Source organism: Brachycentrus maculatus, unplaced genomic scaffold, assembly GCF_059751285.1.
Source record: "Brachycentrus maculatus isolate JH-2025_06_01 unplaced genomic scaffold, ASM5975128v1 h1tg000104l, whole genome shotgun sequence".
In the NCBI taxonomy this organism is placed as follows: domain Eukaryota; kingdom Metazoa; phylum Arthropoda; class Insecta; order Trichoptera; family Brachycentridae; genus Brachycentrus; species Brachycentrus maculatus.
The window spans coordinates 663,020-688,287 of record NW_028280858.1 but is presented as its reverse complement, the minus strand read 5'-3'; the positions used below and the strand labels follow the sequence as shown (position 1 = coordinate 688,287).

The following is a 25,268-nucleotide window of genomic DNA, read 5'->3' as shown; positions in this document are numbered from 1 at the left end:
GTAAAAAAACTCCCAGCTGTCTAATATGTGTTAACAGTACATTGCTGTGATTATCTAATTTTTCTTTTTTTCACTGTTGCACTTTGATTTTAAAATATTCTTAATAATTGTATACGATTGTCTAAATACTTGATATATTATAAATAGTAACACTAAAAAAGATGCCAAGAGGAATAGCAGAACATCTAGAAGGTAGTATTGGTACCATGCCAGTTCATGCGCCGCAGAACGGATGTGTTTTGCTCCTCCAAAGTTTATAACATATTCGATCCAATAGATGGCACTATCTAACGGATGCATCGGACGGTCTTTGAATATTCTTGACAAGAATTGTGCAGATTTCTGATATCTGAAACAAAAAGGTGTCTTATTATTCCTTGGCCCTTAAAAGTTACGTTGTCACATGCTAAAGTGATTCTCAGCGAACAAATCACTTTCCTTAGTTTTCAAGAAATATCGATATAATAAATCTCGCTTAAAAAAATCTTCAAACCACACCTCTCTTTGCGGCCAGGTAACCATTTACAAGGCGGCAACATTACACATTTATTTAATTTGACAGATCTGATAATTTTTCTTATAAGCATTTTTTTGTATCTATTTAAATTAATGATTCAATTTTTTTACAATAAATATAGAAATATTGAAGTTTTTAGACTATCCCATTTTAATTGGATTACTTAAGGGGATTGAATTGGATTATTTAAGGTGATTTAATGATTATTATGCCCTGATTTTTAAAAAGGGGTACATATTAATTCATTACAATACTCAGTAAATAGGTTATTATCTATATAAATGCAAAATCTATGTATCAAAACGGATGTACAACATACGAAACATACTAAATAGGTGTGTATGTGCGTACATTATAAATTCAAGAATAAAATCAATGATTCTGCCCCCGTATATTATTTTAAAAATAAAATCTTACTTGCTATCATTGATGATACTATTTACAGCTTTGGAAAATGTTTCTTTGGTAATTTCATCGTATTTTATATAGATGGCAGAACCCTTCTCTTGCAGGCCGGCAATGTTCATGTACTGGTCAGCGAACAGAGGAATACCGAGCATTGGAACTCCGCAGTAAGTTGCCTCCTGCACCCCCAGCAACCCACCGTGCCCGATAAACAGCTTTGTAGATGGATGACCTGAAATTTTTTAATTTACCTATAAGTCTTTATTTTTCCACACGACTTTAGTCACACTGTGATGAGTTTTTGCTATAAATTTTCCTTGTTAAAATGTACAAAATATACAAAATCCAAATACATTTAAAATAATAATTCCAGGTCTAGATTGATTCACCTACATTTAAAAAGATTTTTATCCTCTTTGGAATAACCCACAAAGCCTTTACTTTTAGAGGCTTGTCTGCAGCTAGGACAGTAATGATAGGAAAAATACATCACCCAGAACAATTGAAAAATAATCCTTCTCGAATATATTTTGCAATCGGCAAGAATCGAGCCCCCGATGCCAGTTTTACAGTCGACCGGCTATGCAACTACGCCATGATGGCTGTCAAATTGATTGTAAGTGTGAGTAAAAAAAAATAGAAAATACAGACAGGTTTTTCTCACAGAGAATAGGTAGTTGTGGCAGCCAATCGTTGATCCTTATATTGGAAGGGAGCGGAGGTAAGCCAGTTCCACTTATCTTCCAGAGGACGCGCTGCTTGAGGGTCCCAAGGACATCAATAATCGCTTGAAGTTTGGCCCTTGGAATGGAATTCGCTACGACATATGTTCCTAAGCTGAATAAGACTACTCCGTGTTCTGACTCATTAATGAAGTCTTCTATATCCTATAATTAAAATAAAAATATTAAATCTATGATCATTTAAACAATTATTGTATGAAAAATGATACCTATAAATAAAATGATGTAATATTATAGATGTCTCTACTTGATATGAAACATTTATAGTTCCTTTTAATATGAAAGAAGATGGAATTCTGAGCATCCCTGGGCTTACGACTTGGCATTTGGCTGGCCTAAGCGATAACTATAATATTGACATCTCATCTGTAGGGTGAACAATCTAGTGTCTGATATAATAACATTTTTCAAAGTTTTAACGAATAATTTAATTTATAAATGGTATGTAACCTACTTACATATGTCCCTCACTCCTTTCAAGAACGTCATAAATCAAAAATTGTCAATTTTCAGTTGTGCATGTTTTCGGAATGCCCAGAAAATTTACTATATCCCAGCAAAAGAGGCATATTTTTTACTTAATATTTACCCGCTACAGGGCAGAAAGTGTTGTTTTTGCATTTTGAAGAAAGGGTATTATTAAATTATTTTTTTAAATACACTAAATGTTTTTCAAATGGAGAAAAAACCTTCTGGTTTTACCTAAAAAGATCTGTTGCACAGTAAAAAGTTCAATAAGTGGCTTGATATTTATTTTCATTGTATTATATTTTTAAACATTAAAAACGTTCTCCTGAAAAATCAAGTTTTTTGATTTATGACGTTCTTGAAAGGAGTGAGCGATGTGTCATTGTAATATTTTTTTTTTATAAATCGGTACTTTTCAAGAATATAAATATTTTGATATAAGATTTTGTAACTGAGCCGCATGCTGAAAATTGGTAGAAATATAACAACTGATTTATGACAAGATAATCAGGTTAATTTACCTTCGGTAATGGCGGTATGGTTTGTGGAATGTGTAATCCTCCCACTTCGATGAGCTGCGGAACCATAGGCCTCACTTGATTTATACTATAATGACTGTTGGCCAATACGAGACTAACATTCTTCGCCATCTCACTTAAGGGGGGAAGTGGCCCAAAAGCGTTCTCAGCATATTCTTGGCTATTTTTGTTTGAATAAATCTCATATACATATTTAGAATATACGTTTACTACAGAATTTGCCAGTCTTTCGAAGAAATTCATTTTTTCAGTCAATGGCACAAAGTAGACGGGTGTGTGTGATGGATTGTCCGGGTTTGCCACCATTTCGGTTACCCAAGGGAGAGGCACACTGGACACCATTCCGATAGTCGGTATGCCTAACTTATATCCAATAGGCAAGAAACAATCTGACCCAAATAGCTCAGTGATGAAAACATCATATGTCTTGTTGAGGTTTACAAGCTGTTTTATTTTCGGGTGTTTTAGCATCGCCTCACATGTAAAAAGATTGTACTCAATTAAATCGTAAACATTTTCTGTATAAGACAGTGCATGTAGTTCTTCAACACTCAAGTATGGATTTTCAATGATGTCCACAAGACCTATATTCGTAATATTTTCGGATAGATGTTTCTGTAATCAATAATATTATTAATTGTAGAAGTAGCTGCATAGTAGAACGAAATCATCGCTTCAATCAAATAGTTTGTATCGCAATATACATGGTTTCAAATGAGCAACTGCACACTGACATTGATTAAACATATCGCTGACACCTTTCAACAACGTTATATTTCAAAAAACTTGATTTTTCAGGAGATTGTTTTTAAAGTTTGATAAAATGTATTTCAAAATAAATATCAAGCCACTTATTAAACTTTTTAATGTGCAACAGATCTCTTTAGGTAAAACCTGAATGTTTTTTCTCCTTTTGAAAAATATTTAAAAAAATAAAATAAATAATACGTTTTCTTCAAAATGCAAAAACAAGACTTTCTGCCCTGTAGCGGGTAAATATTAAGTTTAAAATATGCTGTTTTTGCTGGGATATAGTACATTTTCTGGGCATTCCGAAAACATGCATAACTGCAAATTGTAAATTTTTGATACATGATATTGTTGAAAGGAGTGAGCGATATGTTGGTTTTGATTACTTCTTGGGGTTTTTGAATGCACCTACAATAAGAGGTGGCCTAATATCTACTAGTTATGAGCACACACAGTGTGTACTGCTACGATGTACCATTACGTGCTACGCTTTATTTAAGTAACCTGTTTATATTCATGGTTTTGTACGAAGGTGCACTACACATATTCTTGTATTATCAACCCTATTCTTCTAGTGTTCACATTTTGTGTTATTTTGAATATTACGATCGCAGTGTTTGAAAGGAATGATTGATGAAGAAAAATATTATCTTCGATAATTGAACACCATATTTTTGGTTTTGAGTACTGTACTATCACTATAGAATACTAAAACATTTTTGGAAATAAAAAGTTGTATCTCATGAGATTTAGCATTTACTAGTGACCTAACTACAATTCATATTTCACCATCTTTGTACATTGTACGAGCATCACAATTATAGCGTTTCTTTGTAGCACTACAATGAAATGAATGAACAATTTTTAAAAGCTATTTTTTTAAACCTTTTAAATGGTATTTATTACGCAAAGGGAACGATGAATGATAAGGAGAGTGTTGTAAATTTAACACAGTGTTTTCATTAAGTTTCATAAGTCATAAAAAAGTGTTTTTAAGTGGTATTACACAATGTAAACAACTAATGATAAGGAGTGTTATATTACTGTAACACAAAGTTAACAATGCTTTTAATTTACAAAATATACCACATTTATGATCACTGAATTCAGAACTAATCTTAGCCAATATAACTACAAGAAAACAATTTGTTTATAGCAACAATTTCTAGTTCTTAAAGGTGGCAAAAAGAGTATGGACAGTCTCGAATATGATTAGCGGTATGTAATGGTTACCTCTGGAAAGTGACTAGCCAGTGTGATTTCATGTCCCCTCTGAGCGAGGGCGTTCATAACGGTTCCATACATGGTGTAGTGACTTGCGGTGCGTGAGGCGAACAGGCCCAGGATTCTGGCGGAGCTGCATATCTCCAGAGAAATGAGAAACACCACCAGTACTTCGATGTTCAATGAGTATTTTCTCTAGAAAAAATTGTATTTAATATAAGTCAGAAAATGCCAGAAAAAAACTCATAGAGGAGCTCACCCATCCCATGAAAAAGAGATATTCATTTTAGTTTCCTTCTTTTGACCCTTATCTGCACCCAATGGTGCATAGGGTACTGCAACAAGTGTATGTAATTTTAATTTCTTCTTCTCCTTGGTGAAAGTCTTGTGGCCTGTTTTTAAGCGGGATGAGCCTCCTGCGAAGTTGATTCCCAGCTGTCAATTCATCTCTTTGGTGGTCTATCCAGTAGTCGTCTACTTTGGGGTTGGCCGGGCAGCTCACATATTTCTCTTATCCTGGTGTTCCTTATTCTATCTCTTAGTGAGTGTTTTGTTATTGCAGTATCTGCAGCTCTGCATTCGATCCCATATGTCATGATGGGTCGCACATATTGCTCACTCCTTTCAACGTCATATATCAAAAATCATAAATTTTTAGCTGTGCATATTTTCGGAATGCCCAGAAAATGTACTATATTCCAGCAAAAGTGGCGTATTTTTAATATTTACTTAATATTTACCCGCTACAGGGCAGATAACGTTGTTTTTGTATTTTGAAGAAAAGGTAGTGTTTAATTATTTTTTTAAATATACTAAATATTATTCAAATGGAGAAAAAACATTCAGGTTTTATCTAAAAAGATCTGTTGCACAGTAAAAAGTTCAATAATTGGCTTTATATTTATTTTTCATTCGTTTTATTATATTTTTGAACTTTAAAAACGATCTCATGAAATTCAAAGATTTTTGATATATCGCTCACTCCTTTCAAGAACGTCATAAATCAAAAATCGTGAATTTTGAGTTGTGCATGTTTTCGGAATGCCCAGAAAATGTACTATATTACAGCAAAAGTGGCATATTTTTAACTTAATATTTACCCGCTACAGGGCAGAAAGTGTTGTTTTTGCATTTTGAAGAAAAGGTATTGTTTAATTATTTTTTTAAATATTATATATATTTTTCAGATTGGAAAAGAACCTTCAGGTTTTACCTAAAAAGATCTGTTGCTCAGTAAAAAGTTCAATAAGTGGCTTGATGTTTATTTTTAAAACTTTGTATTATATTTTTAAACTTTAAAAACGTTCTCCTGAAAAATCAAGTATTTTGATTTATGACGTTCTTGAAAGGAGTGAGCGATATGACGTTGTTGAAAGGAGTGAGCAATATGTTAGTTTAGTTAATAGTTATTTATATTTTTATTTTGCGTTTTTTCCATTTAATTGTAATTTTTATATAATCTTAAATTATATTAAGGCAAGATGATCAGTCTTGAGCTTAAAATACCAGTCAGGATAATTTAAATAAGTTTTATGGTAAAAAATTAAGATAAAGTTTTTATCTTGACCCCTCCCTTGGAAATGAGCCCAGGACCTTCAGCATAGTAGTCAAATATGCAAACTATTACTACTGAAGAGGCATAGAGGTAGACCAAACATTTAAACATTCATGCCAATAATTTTATTGAACCTGGAACGTGTCTTTCTTTAATTCTGTTAATAAAAGATACTGACATTACTTTTGTTAATTTTTTTGTGTCGATAATTGTAGATAGATTGGCATTTGGAGCTAATTCTCCTGTTACCCCAATACTATCATCATATATGGCTATACCAATTATTATCATCTTCAATTTATTTAATCATCAATATCCTTTCCCTGACTATATCTACAATTGGAAAATAGTTGATTCAAATATATATGACAGTGTGGAACCTTAGTTATATGTGTTCAAACTACTGCTACTACTATTTACTAGTATAACCATCAGACTGTTTCTCCACAGGGGTAGGCAGAGAGGATAAAATTCCACATTCTTCTGTCCTGACATATACTCCTCACTTCTTTCACATCCATACATTTAGTCGTACATGCCCTCCGATTGCGCAGACTTTTGATACCACCAGATTAAAGGTTCTGTTTCATCTGATTGTGCCAAGTCTTTTTCGGTCGTCCTCGTTCTGCTCACATTCGTCACGTATACTTTCTTAGTCATTCTCTTGTTATCCATTCGCTCCACATGTTCATACCGCCTTAAAGAACTCTTCTTAATATTTTCAACTATCCCTAGTTCAGCCTTTTTATATATTTTTTATTATGAGGTCAAGGGATCTTGCATCCCTTATGTCACTGTGACCATATAAGGTCTATTGTGACCTCCCTCTGTGTCATAGCTCACTCTCAAGACCTACGAGAGTCATGTAGCTCACGACCTGTCTTGGTGGTAGGAGCTTCACCTTCTCGGAGTCTAGTAGTGGTCCTTCAAGGATGTGACTTTGTTAGCGAGTGAGTGCGTCACAGTTATATTTCAGCCTTACATTTCTTTCAAATATGTGTGTTTAAACTAAATAATATAAAATAACATACATACAGATGTTTAAGGGTAGCAGGTATGTGTAGGTTATATTATTAAAAATGCAAACAGCCCCTTGCAATCAAACAACTTCGAACCCCAATCCTAAAAACGAATATAAATTAATAATGCTTTATTGATTATTGCCAGCTTCTCACTGAAAGGTCAACATAGTTGGAGAACCTACTTTTGGTATTTTTAATCAATTGTATCATTTTTATTTAAAAAGAAAAATATTTGTGATTTTATTATTTACAAAAATACTTCAATTTCATACTATTTCTATGAGCCTAAGCGGCTCATTATTAGGAATAGGTATCGAATTGTGGTAGAGTGGGTTCGAACCGAGAAACTCTGACTCCGCGACACTGACTACGGGACCACAACCCGACACATTATTTCCATTGACATCTAAACATAGATGAAGAAGAATTTTGGAAGTCTGCGTATTTACAAAGCTTACGAAATGTCATAGGCTGGTTTAATCATTTAATTAAGGGTTTTTGCTAAATATACTAAAAAAACTTATTCAACTCAACCAAAGATAGTGCTGAGATCTCACATGTGAAAGAAGGTGTTAATTAAAGGATTTATTAAATAAACAACTTCCGAAATTTTAATAGTACGTCAATCATGGGTAGAATGGTCGGGTTGTGGTCCTGTGGTTAGTGTCGCGGACTCTTAAGTAAGAGTTTCTCGGTTGGAACCCGCTGTACCACAATTTGATACTTATTTCTAATAATGAGCCGCTTAGGCTCACAGAAATAGTATGCAATTGAAATATTTGTGTAAATAATAAAAACACAAACATTTCAAATAAAAAAGGTGAATGTTGCACGTATATAAAGTGATCGCTTAAACCAGCCTATGACAGGTAGTTATTCATGTAAATACCAAGCTATCATATCCCATCAAATGTGTGTATTCCATTCATAGATGCAAAGAATACTTATCTTCATATAATTGATAATAAAGTTATCAACATATTGTTGCAGTGCCCTAAGAACCAGCGAGAATAAAAAAAAACGTTTTATGAACTGCATTATTTAATAAATATGGACATACGCAACATTTTCAAGGAAAAAATTATATGGTACATTTTAAATGCTACGCGTAAAATAATTTATTATCTTCAACAAAACAAACTCTAAACGTCAAAGGTCAATGTTTTATTTTTTAAATACATAATATACTGACAGGGAAAAAGGTAGGGTAAACAGGAGTATTGATGATTTTCCCGCATCTCTTCCAGTTTTTGACACATCTGATTTAAAATATGTATATTATCTGATCTTCTCTGGTATCAATCGTGGGGATATCAATACTCTGCATTTCTTCCTCCGCTACGCTCGGTTTTCACCGATTTCTTCAGGCGTGTATAGGAGGTGCAGCCCGTGTCATGGAATATTTTATCCAGATAATCCCGGCGAGTCAGCCCTTTGCTAATCGATCCCTCAATTCATTCCAGTATATTTTGCAGGAGATGCACTCCACTAGCCTCTTCGATATGATGTTTGCCAGGAGTCTGATTTCCTTTATCCTCGTGAGAACTTCGTCATTCGTAATATAGTCCATCCGAGAAATTCTCAGTATTCATCATGTATAAGTTCACATCTCCAAAGCTTTTAATCTTCTTCGATCTTTATTTTTTTTACAAAAATGTTAGTAAAATTAGTATATAACCACTCACCGAGATTTGTATGTCTAACGGTTTCAAGATGTACCCATCTCTTCGTCAGGACAATCACTACTACAGCATGCAAAAAATACCACCCTTCACCACCATAGCACCATTTACACACTTAAAACTACAAAGACTTTTGGTCGACCCGAAGACCAACATGCAGTAAAGTTTTCAGCACAGACATGCGTTACGAGCCGAGGTTAAACATGGGTAGACATAAGGCACTAGGACATGCGGTAGACATAAAAATCTCGGTGAGTGGTTATATACTAATAATATTAACATTTTTATAAAAAATAAATAAGTAAAAATGACTAACCACAAAGTAAATGCTTTAAATATGAATAATATTGAGAATATTCTTCGATCTCTTTCGCCTATGCACTACATCTCACAACCATGCATCTAAATACTCCTAAGATATGTCTGGACCAGTTCTTGCGTCTTAGATTTCTAAATAATCTGATACACATATTAAAATTTTAAATCTAATTTTCATAACATGAAAATTACTGTTTATATAATATAGGGTAGACTGGGTACGGTTGAAACAAAGGACGGTTGAAACAGAGCAAATATCTTGCAAACCGTATGCGGTAGGGTGAAGAGTCCAAGGGACGAACAAAGTGGACAACAAGTTCAAACACAAATATCAGTGTTGCATCGCTCGCCGCACTGTGCAGTTGCTTGTAGGAGGTCCTATTGTATTTTGATAACCAAAAGTAAGTATTTTTGTTCTGAGAATTTTCCTTTTATTACGGTTTCTATTGAAACGATATTATTGAGTATGATTTCGTGTTTGAAATGAAGCTTGTAGAACACGATATAGTGATTAGTTTTAATGTGCCATTATTGTTAACATTACTATTTTCTGTTTTCCACCTAAAGGAGGGGTTGGGGACGGTTGAAACATTTTTTGTGGGTACGGTTGAAACAACATATTTTTTCAGTTTTCCTGTTTTCTAGATGCCGAGAGTACGCGCAAGAAAGACTTTGAGAGGAGAGGTCGACTTGTCGAGGTATACATACGCTGATGAGGAGGTTAAAGCAGGAGATTCACTGCGAAAAGCGTCGGAAAAGCATGGATTAAACCACTGTTCCCTCATTAGATATATACGAAAGCTAGATGCATCTGGTGAAGAAGAAAATGGGATATGAACCCCACAACAAAGTTTTTAATAAATAGCAGGAGCAGGAGCTTGCAAAATACTTGCTACTAAAAAAAAAACAGAGAAAGAAGAGATAAGAAAGGAGCATGAAATAAGGTTGAAACGGATGAAAACTAAGTAAGTGAAGAAAAGATTGCATGGAGGAAAAAGTAGAAGGATCGTTAAAGGAAAAAATAATCATAATACGCAACAGGAATCATCATCAAAAGAGGACGAGTGCTATTGTCTTGTTTGTCTGTCACTGTATTCAGAGAGCAGATCCGATGAAAAGTGGATACAGTGCACCACTTGTAAACTGTGGGCTCAAGAAGACTGCACAAAAGGTGGTCTTAGCTATGTTTGCCACAATTGCGACTCAGAATGATCTCCCAAAGCTAGATTTCCGCTTGATTTATGACTAATCAAAATGACAGAAGTGTTTCCTTTTAGTTTATTCACAGATTATTTTCGTTCGATTTGTTTTTTTTTTTTAAATGCCATTGTTTTTAGTTGTTTTTGTTCATTACATATATGTAGACTGATTAATATTGTCATGCGGTGCCATAATTATTTAAAACACAAAAATAAATAATGAATAAAACGTCTTACAATATTAAGTATTGATTTATTTGCGTGTGTTTCAACTGACCCCAATCACTGTTTCAACTGCCCCTGGTATGGGGACGGTTGAAACAAATCGGATATATTTTTTAAATTTGATCTGCCACTAAAAATAACACACCGGGTACTGAAATAATACTTCCCATTAGTAGACAGAAACACGCTCTTGTATTTAATGCATCTTTATCATCGCTTGACTTGTAAAGAGCAATACTATGGACAATATAAGCAAAATTGTTTCAACCGTACCCAGTCTACCCTACATATATATTATCATAAATTTTTTTCTCTAAATGTTTATACTACAATAGTTCAAGAACAAGTACACTACAATTGGAACTGATTTTACATTTTTTTGTTTTTTTTTTCGTACTGCGTAGTACTTTTATTATATTTTCTAATGTATCAAAATTTGTAGCTCACCAACTTTGAAAACAGGTTATTTAACCATATGACTAATAAAATAAAGATGTTTTAATCCTAGTAGGTATGTCAGCGGTAGAATATTAAAGGTTACAACAACCAGCTTATATTTTTATCTTAAAAAGATTTAAGAAGAAAAAAGTTTTAAATGAATATTCATACACACAACTAGAAATAAATCAAATTGAATGGTTTAGTTGTAAATCATTAATGACTTAGCCATTCTGCTAAAAGTGACAATAACCGGAGTCTTAACCCTATTCATAAAAAAGCCGATTCAAATCTACATAATAAATATTCAAATTACCATCCATATCAATCGTTAATACATTTTTTATCGTTTTATGAATATAATATATCTTTGTGAAGCGCGGTAAAAAAATAAACTTTTATTCAATACGAAACTTACAAATTATTATGTACACATGACGTCGCATGTGCACCATTTTTTTATCGCGTTAAAATATCTATTTATGAGGAAAAGAACATGTTATTTGTCTAGCATATTATATCAATTAGATTTTCTAAGCAGGGCTCTCTTTGTAAATTATTCAAATCATTTATCACTCATATTTTTTCATATTTTCTCGTTTATCACTCAAATCATTTTACACCAGTCCGATTCTAGTATAGTTTGTCCGCCTCCATAGTGTAATGGTCAACACGCTCGGTTACCATTCTGGAGGTCCCAGATTCGATTCCCAGGGGGGGGTAAATAAATATAAGTGATTTTTCACTCTAATATTTATTCAATATTACCCTGGACTGGTACCTGAAGCGGAGGGCTAATCACCCTTCCTTCATGTGTTAACGATCAAGATAACACTGCGTTTATATGACGCAGTTCCCTATGCACCATCGGGTGCGGATATGGGTTAGAATTGTTTGACGCCCTTTCGTGTTCTAACTGTAAAAATCGTTGCGGTGTTAACATAATACCCGAAAATAAACATACATGTATATTTATTTTATTTAGTTCGATAGTCGATTTACAAATAATAATAAAAATGATAATTCACTTAACTACCTCATTGCGTCAATATGCGTACAGTTTTTAAATTATGTTTTATCTGAAAACAAGGAGCGTGCGGACCACTTTTGATCGCGGTTCTTGTATCTGCGTACATTTAGTAAAATAGAACCTACGTAATTTTAAAACTATGCAAGGCCGACAAGAGGTTCAAACGCCAAATTTCGAAGAAATACACATGCGATATACGAGTGATATTTTTCAGTATAAAAAAACATTTTTTTTTTAAACCCACAGTTTTGCGAAAAGATTAAATTATTGTTATTTAAAAAAAAAAACGTTCGCTATCATACTAATGGAAACCATTTTTTTTTACCATATACATGTCAGAGGGCATGTACATATGACTGATGTATGGATGTGAAGAAAGCTAGGAGATATGTCAGGGCAGAAGAGAGGCGTTCCATCCACTCTGCCTACCCCTTTGACACCAGTAGACACAACGAACTGCAAATTTTACGGCACTGCATTGATCACGTGACGTTTCAAAAATCGTGTACCCAGGCCTGTTCCTACTCGGCCTTGAAAACAACATATCGCTCACTCCTTAGATCAACGTCATATATCAAAAATCGTCAATTTTCAGTTGTGCATGTTTTCGGAATACCCAGAAAATGTACTGTATCCCAGCAAAAGTGGTATATTTTTAACTTAATATATACCCGCTACAGGGCAGAAAGTGTTGATTTTGCATTTTGAAGAAAAGGTATATTGTAATTATTTGTTTCAATATTTTGAATATTTTTCAAATGGAGAAAAAATATTCAGGTTTTACCTAAAAAGATCTGACGCACAATCATTTTTTTTATATTTGACGTTGTTGAAAGGAGTCAGCGGTATGTGAAAATCGCGGGAAAACAGACAGTCTGATATATCCTGGAATAATTACAAATCCTTTTCTTATTATTATGTTATCTTACCAGTAAGAAATAATCGAGAAAACATTTTTTTGAATGTCTGGAATTATTATATATGTTCACACTCAATAATTTAAGAGTGATTATAAACGTTTCAATAACGTTAAAAAATAGGCCATAGATAAATGAGTGCTTCTTTATGATTTTTAAACTTCGAACTCTTCAAAATAGAAGATAAGCTATTTTTAAATAAACTGAAAATTAATTTATCACAGAGCTATTTCTATTTTTTTCTTAAACACACAAGTTTGACAACCTTTGTTTATAAATTAAAATCATCAATCAGAATCATTATTAATCATTTCAAAAAATCTTACACATAATACTAACAACTATTTTAAATTATTATCTCTCTAATTTAAGTGATTTATCTATATTCATTTTGTTTTGTTACCTTTTTATGATTTTAAACATAAGTGTTTTATACGTTGTATATTAATTTTATCAATTTATAAAAGCAAAAGCAAATGTGAATGGGAGAACAAAGAAGCAAAGAACAAGGAAGTAAGAAAAAAGAACAAGGAAGATAAGAAAGACTGAGCAGGAACAGATCAATAGGAATCTAAAATCTATGTCAAAAGTCTAAGAAACTGGAGGACATGTATGACTAGATCAATGCATGTAGAGGAAGCTAGGACATGTCAGGACACAAAAGCATAGTGTTTCTATCTTCTTTGCATATGCTACAGGAAATAGAAAGATAGTAGAAGTAAAAATACATAATTGCATTTTCCTAAAGAAAATTAAAATAATATTATATATCATTTAATTTTCAATCTTTACGCATCAATTTATTACAAATCAAATAATAAGAATTGAATACGTATTGTAAATATAAAACACAATAAAATAACAACCATATAGTTTTTTTCCATTTATTTTATTTTATCAGGGACCGGGTTTCGTCGTTACCGGCACCATCAGACAAAATTCTACAATATATACACAACAAGAATGAGAAATCATCGAGGAGTTTAGGTCTACATTTAGGTTATTTAAAAATAATATATAAACTTATTTATTTCTAGTATTCTGAGGAACTGATTTTTTTTTAAAAAGTAAAAAATTATTTTAAATATTTTATGAGGATTTCTAATCCTTGTTGTGTATATAACAGAAATTCGTCTAGCCTCGCACCAGTCAGATAATGTCAGTAATGATGAAACCCAGTCACTGGTAAAATAAAATAAATATGAAAAAAACTATATACTTATTATTTTATTACATAAAGTACAGTTCCACCAAGATATGACAGTAGAACAATAAAAAAATATATATAAATAAAATTTGTATTTAAAAAATACAGGAGGATATGAGAGTCTCCGTCAAGAATCGGTAAAAAAATTAAAATGGGTTATACCATACATAAATATCGAATGGTGAAGCCAAAACGGTTCTAATAATACCACAGAGCCGCGCGTCGGCGTCGTGACGTCCAGCTCTATTTGTTGTGATACTTCAGTACGAAAATCGATATAAAATATAACACGAGCCAACACAACACATGGTCGGTATCAATGGAACCACTTACCATTTGAGGTCAAATGTGGGACTGTGAGATAATATCAAATTAAATATATGTAAACAATGATAGTAAACAACAGAAAACGAATAACTCGAAGCGTCACACTACTGACCGATGCGTCCGCGACGAGCGCCGACTTGATGTACTGTGAGTCTTCATTAACCACACATTTTTTTCTGATATTGATTGCGGTATGAAGTACAATTTTTTTATTTGACACATTTGTTACGTTCACAGCGCGATGAAGCATTCTTTAAATGATGTCAAATAAAATAAGGTACAATTAATGTTGCAACGAAAGTTATCACACTTCTGAAACGATAAGATAATTAATTAAAATGTAACTTTGTTTAAAAATCACTTTAAAATTTATTTTTGTAAAATTTTTTAAATCAATCACGCCCGTCGTCGTAGTGTAATTGTCAGCACGCTCGGCTACCGTACTGGAGGTCCCGGGTTCGATTCCTAGGGGGGGTCAAATAAATATAAGTGATTTTTTCACTCTTATATTTAATTCATTTTACCCTGAACTGGTACCTGAAGCGGAGGGCTGATCACCTTTCCTTCATGTGTTAACGATCAAGATAACACTGCGTTTATATGATGCAGTGCCCTATTCACCATTGGGGTGCGGATAAGGGTTTGAATTAATTAATCAATTTTTAAATCAATCACAGATTATTTGAGTCTGAGTTGTATTTTATTACCAAAAACACATAAAAATTAATATTGTAGCAATTGTTTCGCCTAGTTATGGCATTTTTAAACGAATGTCGTTTCGTTTGAAAATGTATGAAAATTTTAAAATTTTAAAATTTTAAAACGTTTAAAAATGCCATAACTAGGCGACACAATTGTCACAATATTAATTTTTTATATGTTTTTGCTAGTAAAATACAACTTAGTAGACTCAAAAAATCTGTGTTTGATTAAAAAATCAATACATAAATTAAAATGGAGTTCTACAAATTGAACGCCAAATCAATAAATATTTTATTATAACTTAATTATAATGTCTACCAGTTTCGAAGCTAACCGCTTCTTTATCAAGACTGATAATAATAGTATTAATCAGTCTTGATAAAGAAGCGGTTAGCTTCGAAACTGGTAGACATTATAATTAAGTTACAATAAAATATTTATAATGATTATAAAACAAAGTTACATTTTAATTATCAAATGGAAAATCACAAAGTTAGTGCTTCAAATATAAATGATAAGATGATTATTGGATCGAACTCCTCATATAATAACAAGGAATTACTAAATAAAAATAATACAAAAATATAAATGTATGATACATTTTTTAATTTCTCAAATAGTTTGTTTTCATTCCTAGCGCGTATTTTAAAAATTCGGTCGTATTTTTATAAAACATCGAAATTCATGTCAAATTCATGTCATTCAATGTTCCATCATTTTTTTAATTGCGCACAATTGAGATGAAACAAATATAACTCAACGAGACAAACATTAAAAAGTTGATCCGTCAACATACTAAATTAGTAAATTAAGCATATACACATACCTATACGTATATGATAGATGCAAGGAATCAAAGGCGACTTTATAATTTGTTTACATTAAATTCGACCAAAACGTTTAAAACTGTATATAATTCTTCCTTCATTTCCTTAAGCACAAAACTCATCACCCTTTCTTCATATAGTCATGATCGAGTTAACACCTAATCTATGTTAAATAATGAAAGTATGTATACGTTGGCGAGTCTGTGGTTTTATGTTTTCTTATATAGGAATATGGGAATCGTGTTCTGATGTTTAAAGTTATAGTTTCAACAGGAATATCAGACTTAAATTAAAAGTATGCGAAATTTCGAGGGGAAAACTCGCGAATATTTTTGAATGACTGATCGATACCGCATAACCAAACTGATTGAAAATTATTGCGACAAGTGTTTATAACGTCATTATCAAAAGCTATCAATAAAAATCATCATTCTGGTCTGTCCGTTCGCCCGATGGAAGAAAATGTTATGGCAAATTTAAAAAAAATTAATACATTACATTAAAAAAGTAATAACTTACAATTTAAATAGATGTTGTTGACATTATTTTAGTCAATGAATTAGTTAAAAAACAATATTGACAAAACCAAGTGACAGTAACTGGGTCTTAACCCTGCAAATTCGATTTTAAAAAATTGTCAAGGCCAAACATATGACGCAAAAACGTTTAATAACACTTCATAGAATCATATTGAATTCAATTAAGTTTGAACAGTTGCTTCCGATACATTGTTTTGGGAACTTACATAACATATGTTTATAAATTGTAATAAATACAAATCAATTTATAATTGTAAGGCTTACTTCCAAACTAAGCTATGATTTTTTTTAAATAAAGTTAATAAACGTTCATTAATTAGATTTAGATTATTTTCACTTAATAGAATTCCATTTAAACTATACAAATTATAATAAAATACACAAAATACATTTCCACATTTTTATTAAATATTTAGTGCTTAGTGTGATAATGTCCAATGATGAGCATCATTATATCTACATACATAAATTCTTAAAAAATAATATTACGAACAATTGTATTTACTTTTAAAACATTTATTCTCTCACAAATTGCCACGTCAATAGATTCTTCCTCTCCCAGAAAATAAATATAAGTGTACGTACCTACATCCCCCATTAACTATCGTTGTCTCCCATAAATTAACACATGTTAAAACTATTACTCAAGTACCTAGAATAGCTACACAAGGACCGTCAGTCCATTTAATCTTCGAATTCGTTTGAAAATGCTATAACTAGGCGAAATAATTGTATTTATGTTAATTTTTGTGTTGTTTTTTTTTAATACAACTTTGGATCCTCAAAAAAATCTGTGTTTGATTTAAAAATTAATACATCAATATGCAATGAAATTATCAAGACAAAAATATCAAGACTTAAACCATATAAATGGAACATATGATATACACAATTAACAACTTAACATTTTAAATCACTTACTTATTTTTTTATGGTATGGATATTATGTACTTATGTTCGAGGATTCAGAAGTGTGATAATAAGTTATTGTGAGATGTCTCGAAATCTTTTCGTTATCAGTATTTTTCACTCTGTCAATTTCAAATAGGTATGTATTTGTCTTTATTTTCAGTGGATAAAATTTTAATATCACTTATTTCTTAAAATTTGTGTTTATGTTCAATTAAATAGAACATTTGTCAAGGATGCGTTTAATTATAAATACAAAATAAATATAATTATAATATGTATCATAAATTTTACACTAGGAACATTTATTCTGGAATCGTATTGAAATAGGTTATATTCCAAGGTTAATTGATTTTTAAATAAAATTTACTATTTATCATTAGAAACTGTCCATCAAGCCTCCTCCCTTAGTTTTTCCCTCTACCTCCTTCCCTAAACATTCCTTTTCCTTTGCCCTCCTTATTATCATCTTTTAGAAATTATGTTTTCTTTTAAATATTAATATGCAGATTATGTTTTTTTTAACGTTCAAGTACTATCTACCCTCTGATTGCAAACAGTTATATATGGTATCAAACGTTTTGATCAATATCACTAGTTTTTTTTTGGTTGGTTGGAAGATATTGCTTTTAGCAATAAGCTCGCCAACGTATTTATTTATTTTCTGTACATGAAGTTTAAATAAATAAATAAATATAATATAACAATAATATAATATTTAATCTTTTTCAATATTGTATGATGCAAATGTTATTTTTTGCATTTAAAAACTCTTATAACTTATAATTGCTTATTTGAAAAATTATTAAAAGGTGATCCATTACGCGATTTATTCTTATGTTATTTATTGTTTTGGTATTCACTTTGTGGTTATAACACTTGTATTTTACCATTTGATTATAATATTTTGTAACTATTATTTTTTATTTAAACCTGTAAAGGAAGCATGTGTAGTTTCCGAAACTAGTCTAGCAAAAAATTATACCCACGTGGTAAAAAAATTACAAATTGAAAAGAAATTGGTCATTATTGGCCTTCCAGATGAGTTTGTTAGAAAGTAATCGCATAACCTTACAAAAAAGACGTTTAATTTTCTTTTTTACCATGATAACACTTGCCAGTCGTGCGTTTGTTTAGGACGTATTTCAAAATAAAGGCGGCAGTTTTGGTGAGCAGATAGGCCGCCGCGGCAATGGCGGCCGCGGCGAGCAGCGCGACGTCTAGCAGCAGGTACTGGTACCAGGCGAGCTGGCGCGCGGCACTGCGCAGGTGCGGCGCGCCGCCGTGCCGCAGCGCGTACTCCAGCCAGTAGGTGGCGGCGTCCAGCGGGTGCTGCGGCCGGTCGCGGAAAAGGCGGGAAAGCCGTCTGGCGTTTTGGCGGTAACTGCGAAAACGTGACCGTGTCGTAAGAGGCGATTATCTAGGATGCAATGACACGATGCATAAAGGATTGTAAAATACACTTAGTTGCTTCCAAAAGCGAGAAAATTTTCGATTTATGCAACCGTCTAATATGGATGAATTTCACAAAAATAGATTTTTGTTTCATGAGAAACGTCATCGTGGAAAACGATGACTTTAATACAATTCAAGTCTAACATTTCACAAAAATCATATTGTCTGACTAACTAGAGTAGATTCCCGTTCTTAGCCAGATAGAAAAAACAATTATCTATAAGTACACGTATTAGATTTAATTTACAACATTTTGAGTGTGTCCAAATACTTGTTCACAAAATCTGGATTATCTCCAATTACAGGAGTTATTTTCATATTATTTTTTGACATCTCATCAAAGATGAAGAAGAATATGGAAGTCTGGACATTTACGTGTAAAGTGATCACTTAAACCAGCCTATGACGGTCGTCAGCCCTGTAAATGCCCAGACTTCCATATTCTTCTTCATCTTTGATGAGATGTCAAAAAATAATATTAGATTTAAGTTTTAAACTGACATTTCTTGGTGGAACTGCATTTTATGTAATAAAACATCAATTATATAGTATTTCCAATTTTATTTGACCAGTGGCCGTGTTTCGTCGTTATCAAAGTGTTGACGATGTCGATCGATCACTGGACAAACAAAATAAAAGTGGAAAAAAGTACATCTTGTTGTTTTATTGTATTAAATAGTCATATATAAATACTCGCTAGCTCGAAATCGTAAATCACCTTTAAAGTTATCCATCGATTGCATTGAATTTTTGATACAACGTTGCACTCCTAAGTACCTAATCAAATATTTCAATTACCTGCCATTATTGAGCATTTCAGAAATCATTTCGTCTAGAAGGGTGCCGGTAATGTGTTCATATTGCAGCATCAGAGCGGCACCTTTCTCCTTGAGCCCCACGAGATTCATCCCTTGATCCGCGAACATCGGGATTCCAAGGATAGGAACTCCACAGTGGGTAGCCTCCTGTAGGCTCAGAAGACCCCCGTGGCTTATGAATAATTTTGTCGAGGGGTGACCTACAAATCAAAGTCAACATTATATTTACACACAAAGATGAAGTTACACCAGACTGTAATTATAATTTGATAATAATATAACATCTAGATTGCGATTAAAGTGACAACTTTTACGTACAATATTTGGTTATAAGAATTCTACATTGCACTCTGAAAATTCCGTAAGAAACGCCACGACATATTAAACTTGAAAGCATACATATAATCTGACTAATTTAGTACTTTTATCTTATTTAGTAGGTAATCGAAAATTGTTAGAGAAAACTACAATTTTGTCAATTTTAATATATTTGGTGTTTGTTATCAACTGACCGTTATCTACAAATATAAACAAACAAAAAAATATACAAAATAAATTACGCCTATTTTCAGGCGTATACGACGCTATCTTCATCGAATTTCGAACTCCTAAAACGCTAACAACTTAATTTTGATAACGCATAAAGTTTTAAAACGATTTGATACATTACCGTATAATACTCGTTTAGAATTTCAGATAAACCGTTAATTAATAAAAAAAATACGTTGAAAAAATCTTCTAAGCTCTCTCCTGTAAAGTAACCGATTTGCAGATAGAGTTCTTTACGTAGGGGCCGTCGAAATAAATAAATGGTACAAAATAAAAATAACATGAATGTGCAAGGTTTTACTAAAAATGTTCACCAGATTGCCTCATTACAGGCGTCAAATGGGATGGCTTTCTCGATTTCAGTTTGTTTTATTTTTAGCATTTATAATATTTGAAATATTAATTATTTTTGTTATGTAATATATATTGAAATATGCTTAAAATAAATTATTAGCTTTACTCAATAATTATTGCTTTATATCATACATATAATAAATATACAATCAGAATAAATAATAAAATTCTACCTTATCCGCACACTGTGCTGCATAGGACACTGTATTGACTTGACGCAGTATTAACTTGATCGTTATTTACATGAAGGCAAGTTTATTAATCCTGCCCATCAGGTACCAGTCCTGGGTAGTAATTTTATGAATCCAGAGTCCAGGGAAAGATATTTGACATTGCAGTGTAAAATTATGGATTTGGGAATCAAACCCGGTATTCTATGTAAAGTACTCAGATGTATTAACCACGAAGTACGGAGACGAATTACAGTTTCTGTAGACTTAATCCATTTCGCAAGTGATTTTTTTACGAAATGTTTTAAGTACCTGCCTATTTGGTAACAAATATTTAGTAATTAATTTCATGGTCTATGACTTTGTACTTGTAAAAGAGCAAATTTTCGTTTTATTTCAAATTGATTTTGTTTGGTTTCTGTGTTAATTATTAAAATAATGAAAATTTTACTTATGGTCAAGGCGAGATTTCTTTATTTTTATTATTATTTATAATTCTATAACATTGTATGCAGGTGTAACATAAAAACAAAAGTATTATTTTGCTTTTACGTAATATTTACTAAATAAATCAAAGCAACAATAATGAAAATTATTAATTACACATATTAATGAGGATAGAATGGAAAACTAAGTGAAAATGCTCGTTGTTTCTTTTTATAAGATAAGAGTCACTCAAATGTAAAATGAAGTGGCATTATTTAAAAGGAATAAACTGCAGAATCTCTTTGTTAGAAGTTTGTCTGTAGGTAGGATGGTAAAGACGGGGAAGGATGAACTCAGTCGAATTAAAAATATTATTATAATACTTTCCTTATCATTCATCGTTCACTACCAGTTTCGGAATAATCATTCCATCATAAGTCATTCAAATAAAATTATTACGGTCTGACATTTATACAAAAAAGGATAAAATTAAATTAGTGTTAGTGGTTTTACGCAAAGTAAACGATGAATGATAAGGAGCGTTATATTACCATACCACAAAGTAAACATTGTATGCTTTTAATATACATAATAAAATACTACCTTAAATTCATTTTTCAACTGTCGGAAATCAAACCAAAGACTCCAGTTTCGCGGTCATTCATCTACCCTATAACCCCACGTCGTCTTACACACACACACACACACACACACACACACACACACACACACACACACACACACACACACACACACACACACACACACACACACACACACACACACACACACACACACAGACACACACATATATGTATATATATATATATATATATATATATATATATATATATATATATATATATATATATTGGATATACAGAGTGGCTCAAAATTTGTATAATATTGGCGTCGTACGCCATATATATATATATATATATATATATATATATATATATATATATATATATATATATATATATATATATATATATATATATATATATATATAGGGTCCGCCATCTAAAGTTTTTTTTTCAACTAGTGCTTATTTCGTGAATGGTAACACTTAGCTCATGTCTGATTTGACAGATAATTAGTTTTATCCTTCCGCTAAGCGAATATGGTTGTGTATACGCTTGAACAACGCTGAGAAATATTGCGACATTCGACTTACAGAAGATGCCGATTTTGCCAAAAAAATCATCTTTTCGGATGAAGCTCATTTTGATCTTGGCGGGTATGTAAACAAGCAAAATTGTCGTATTTGGGGCACAGAAAACCTGCACGCATACATTGAAAAGCCGGTACACCCAAAACGAGTCACTGTTTGGTGCGGATTTTGGTCCAGAGGCATAATTGGGCCATTTTTCTTTGAAAATGAGCAAGGAGTGGCCGTTAGTCAATGGCGATCGTTATCGGGCCATGTTGAACGGATTTTTGTTCACAAAAATTGAAGAGGAGGATATTGGCAACATTTGGTTTCAACAGGACGGCGCTACGTGCCACACAGCCGAAGCTACACTCGATGTTTTGCGCCCCATTTTCAAAAAAAAAATGTTATTTGGCGGACCCTTTATATATATATATATAAAACGTGGTAATATTTTCCTTTTGAAAATTAAGTGTAAATAATATGCAAAGTGGGTGTATAATAATAAAATAAACAATGTGTTGCTTTGTAATTAAAGTTTATTCTTAATTTATCTTTATAATAATTTTTATATCTATCTATCTATCTATCTATCTTATTCTGACAGTTAACCATATTATCGGAAGTCTTTTGTTTTATTCTGAGCGACGCATGCGGCATCTGGTGGTAGAACTGTTTTATGTAGGTACTTTTTGTAAGTACTTAATAAAATGTATAGGTAGGTACCTAGTTATTTTATTACATATATAAATATATATATATATATATTATATATATATATATATATATATATATATATATATATATATATATATATATATATATATATATATATATATATATATATATATATATATATATACATATATATATATGTATATACATACATTTTTTTTTTATTGTAAATTGAAATGTACTTACAAAGAATAGAGAGTTGCGGAAACCAGGTGCTGGTCCTTACGTTTGAAGGTAAAGGCTGAAGAGAAGTGCCGTTAATTTTCCATAAAACGTTTTGCTTGAGATTTCCCAAACTCGTATATAAAGTGGAAATCATTTCTTCTGACATAGTATTTGGTTGAACAATTGAGCCCAAACTAAAGAAAACGAGACCATCCTTAGAATTGTTTAAAAACGATTCAATATCCTTAAAGAAAAAAAATATTTTTATTTATTTCAGGAACAAATATAAAGTGACACATAATCTAAAAATTATAACTAACTTAATTTATTCTAAAAGTTACAATTTAAGTTAGTTAGTTATAAAAAATTCTAACCAACTAACTTAAATTATTCTAAAAGTTTTTAATTATCAGTATTATCAGAATACATATTTTATTAATGATTTGTTTTGTTATTATCAATTTTCAAAAGATTTTTAAATTGCAAAAAGTTGTTATATTTCATATACGTACTCATGAAATCATTTTCAAAGTCGTTATAACAATGAAAATTCAAAAAAATAATAATTTCAAATTTTAGTGAAAATCTTTCCCTATTTGCTAATATTTCTTTTCGATAATATGTTAAAAAATAACAAAACAAAGAAAAAATTCAAGGAAAGATATGTTTGCTTTTGATTATCTTCATAGGTATTTATATTAATATATAGGTATGGGTATATACAAATATTTACTTTCGGTAATGCTGGCAAAGTCTTTGGTATGTGAAGTCCTCCAACTTCTATCATCTGCGGTACTGTAGGTCTCACTTGATTGATACTAAAATGGCTGTTAGTGAAAATGAGGCTGAAATTCTGCGATAGACTTCTCAAAGGAGGTAATGGTCCAAAAACACTATTAGCCAATTCTTGAACCTCCCAATTTGATTTTATTTCGTAAAGCGCCTTGGCGTAAACCGTCGACAATGTGTTAAAAAACCTGGAGAAGAAGTCCATGCTTTCCGTGAATGGAAGAAAGTAAAGAGGGATGTATCCCGGATTTTCTGGTAAAGACACCATGTCATTTACCCAAGGCAACGGTACACTGGAGATAAGTCCAATACTTGGTATTCCTAATTTATGAGCGACGCTTACGAAACAGTCACAGCCGAAAATTTCCACCACAAGTAAATCGAACGACCCCTTTTCAACGGTCTTCTGTAATTCGGGGTTTTTTATAACCCATTCACAACTAGCAGTTGAAAATTCTATAACGTTCATCAGGCTGTCAAAATACGTCATATTCCTAAAAAATGACACATCCATTTTAGGAATACTGAAACCGGAGATGTCTATCTCATTGAAATTTTTACGTGTTGAATTCTGAAATAATAAAAAAAACATGATTTTAAAAGTTGTGCAAAACGCCTGAAAAATACCCTCTCGATGTGTTGATTTATTTATACATTTGCTATTTCACAAAGGCAAAAAAATATTCACATTTAAAAAATGGATGAATTTAAACTAAAGGATCAAAAGCCCAGGAATACAAAAAACTTTTGTTTTCTCTTATTATAAGGTTTTTTTTTAAGAAAATTCACATGATAAACATTAATAATAATATATGTTAATAAATATTAATGATAAATGACAGTGCCTTCATACGATCAGTGATCAAGTTAACACCGCTTCTATCCATCGCAATGCCGTATGCACCATAAAAACATTTAATCACTAATATTTTAAAATTACTCTTACATTATCTTATATTCTAAAATTACTAAAGTACTCCCAGATTTTTTTAGAACCTGAATAATTAATTTAAACCGACTATGAGAATGTGAATTAATATTTATTTATTTATTTAAACTTCATGTACAGAAAATAAAAAGTACATTGGCGGGCTTATTGCTAAAAAGCAAT

General features: G+C 31.8%; 1 protein-coding gene across 1 annotated transcript; it reads right to left on the bottom strand.

Annotated features, from left to right (window-relative positions):
- Positions 1 to 934: 934 nt before the first annotated feature.
- On the bottom strand, positions 935 to 24,719 carry LOC148310205 (UDP-glycosyltransferase UGT5-like). Its single transcript, XM_088258889.1, has 8 exons — positions 24,102 to 24,719; positions 23,390 to 23,612; positions 19,797 to 20,016; positions 18,647 to 18,927; positions 4,656 to 4,841; positions 2,655 to 3,287; positions 1,587 to 1,809; positions 935 to 1,154 (listed from the first exon to the last, which is right to left on the bottom strand). Exons 1-5 carry the CDS (start codon positions 24,669 to 24,671, stop codon positions 4,684 to 4,686), a joined length of 1,452 nt encoding a protein of 483 aa, XP_088115015.1. The 5' UTR covers positions 24,672 to 24,719; the 3' UTR covers positions 935 to 1,154; positions 1,587 to 1,809; positions 2,655 to 3,287; positions 4,656 to 4,683.
- Between the last annotated feature and the right edge of the window lie 549 nt (positions 24,720 to 25,268).

Excerpts from the sequence above, each read along its gene's own strand:
- LOC148310205 (XM_088258889.1), bottom strand. The coding sequence starts at position 24,671 with ATGGATGTGTCATTTTTTAGGAATATGACGTATTTTGACAGCCTGATG. Across the intron at positions 20,017-23,389 it reads TCCGCAACTCTCTATTCTTT|GTCACCCCTCGACAAAATTA; the intron begins GTAAGTACATTT and ends TTTGATTTGTAG. Across the intron at positions 4,842-18,646 it reads GACTGGCAAGTGTTATCATG|AGAAAATACTCATTGAACAT; the intron begins GTAAAAAAGAAA and ends AATTTTTTCTAG.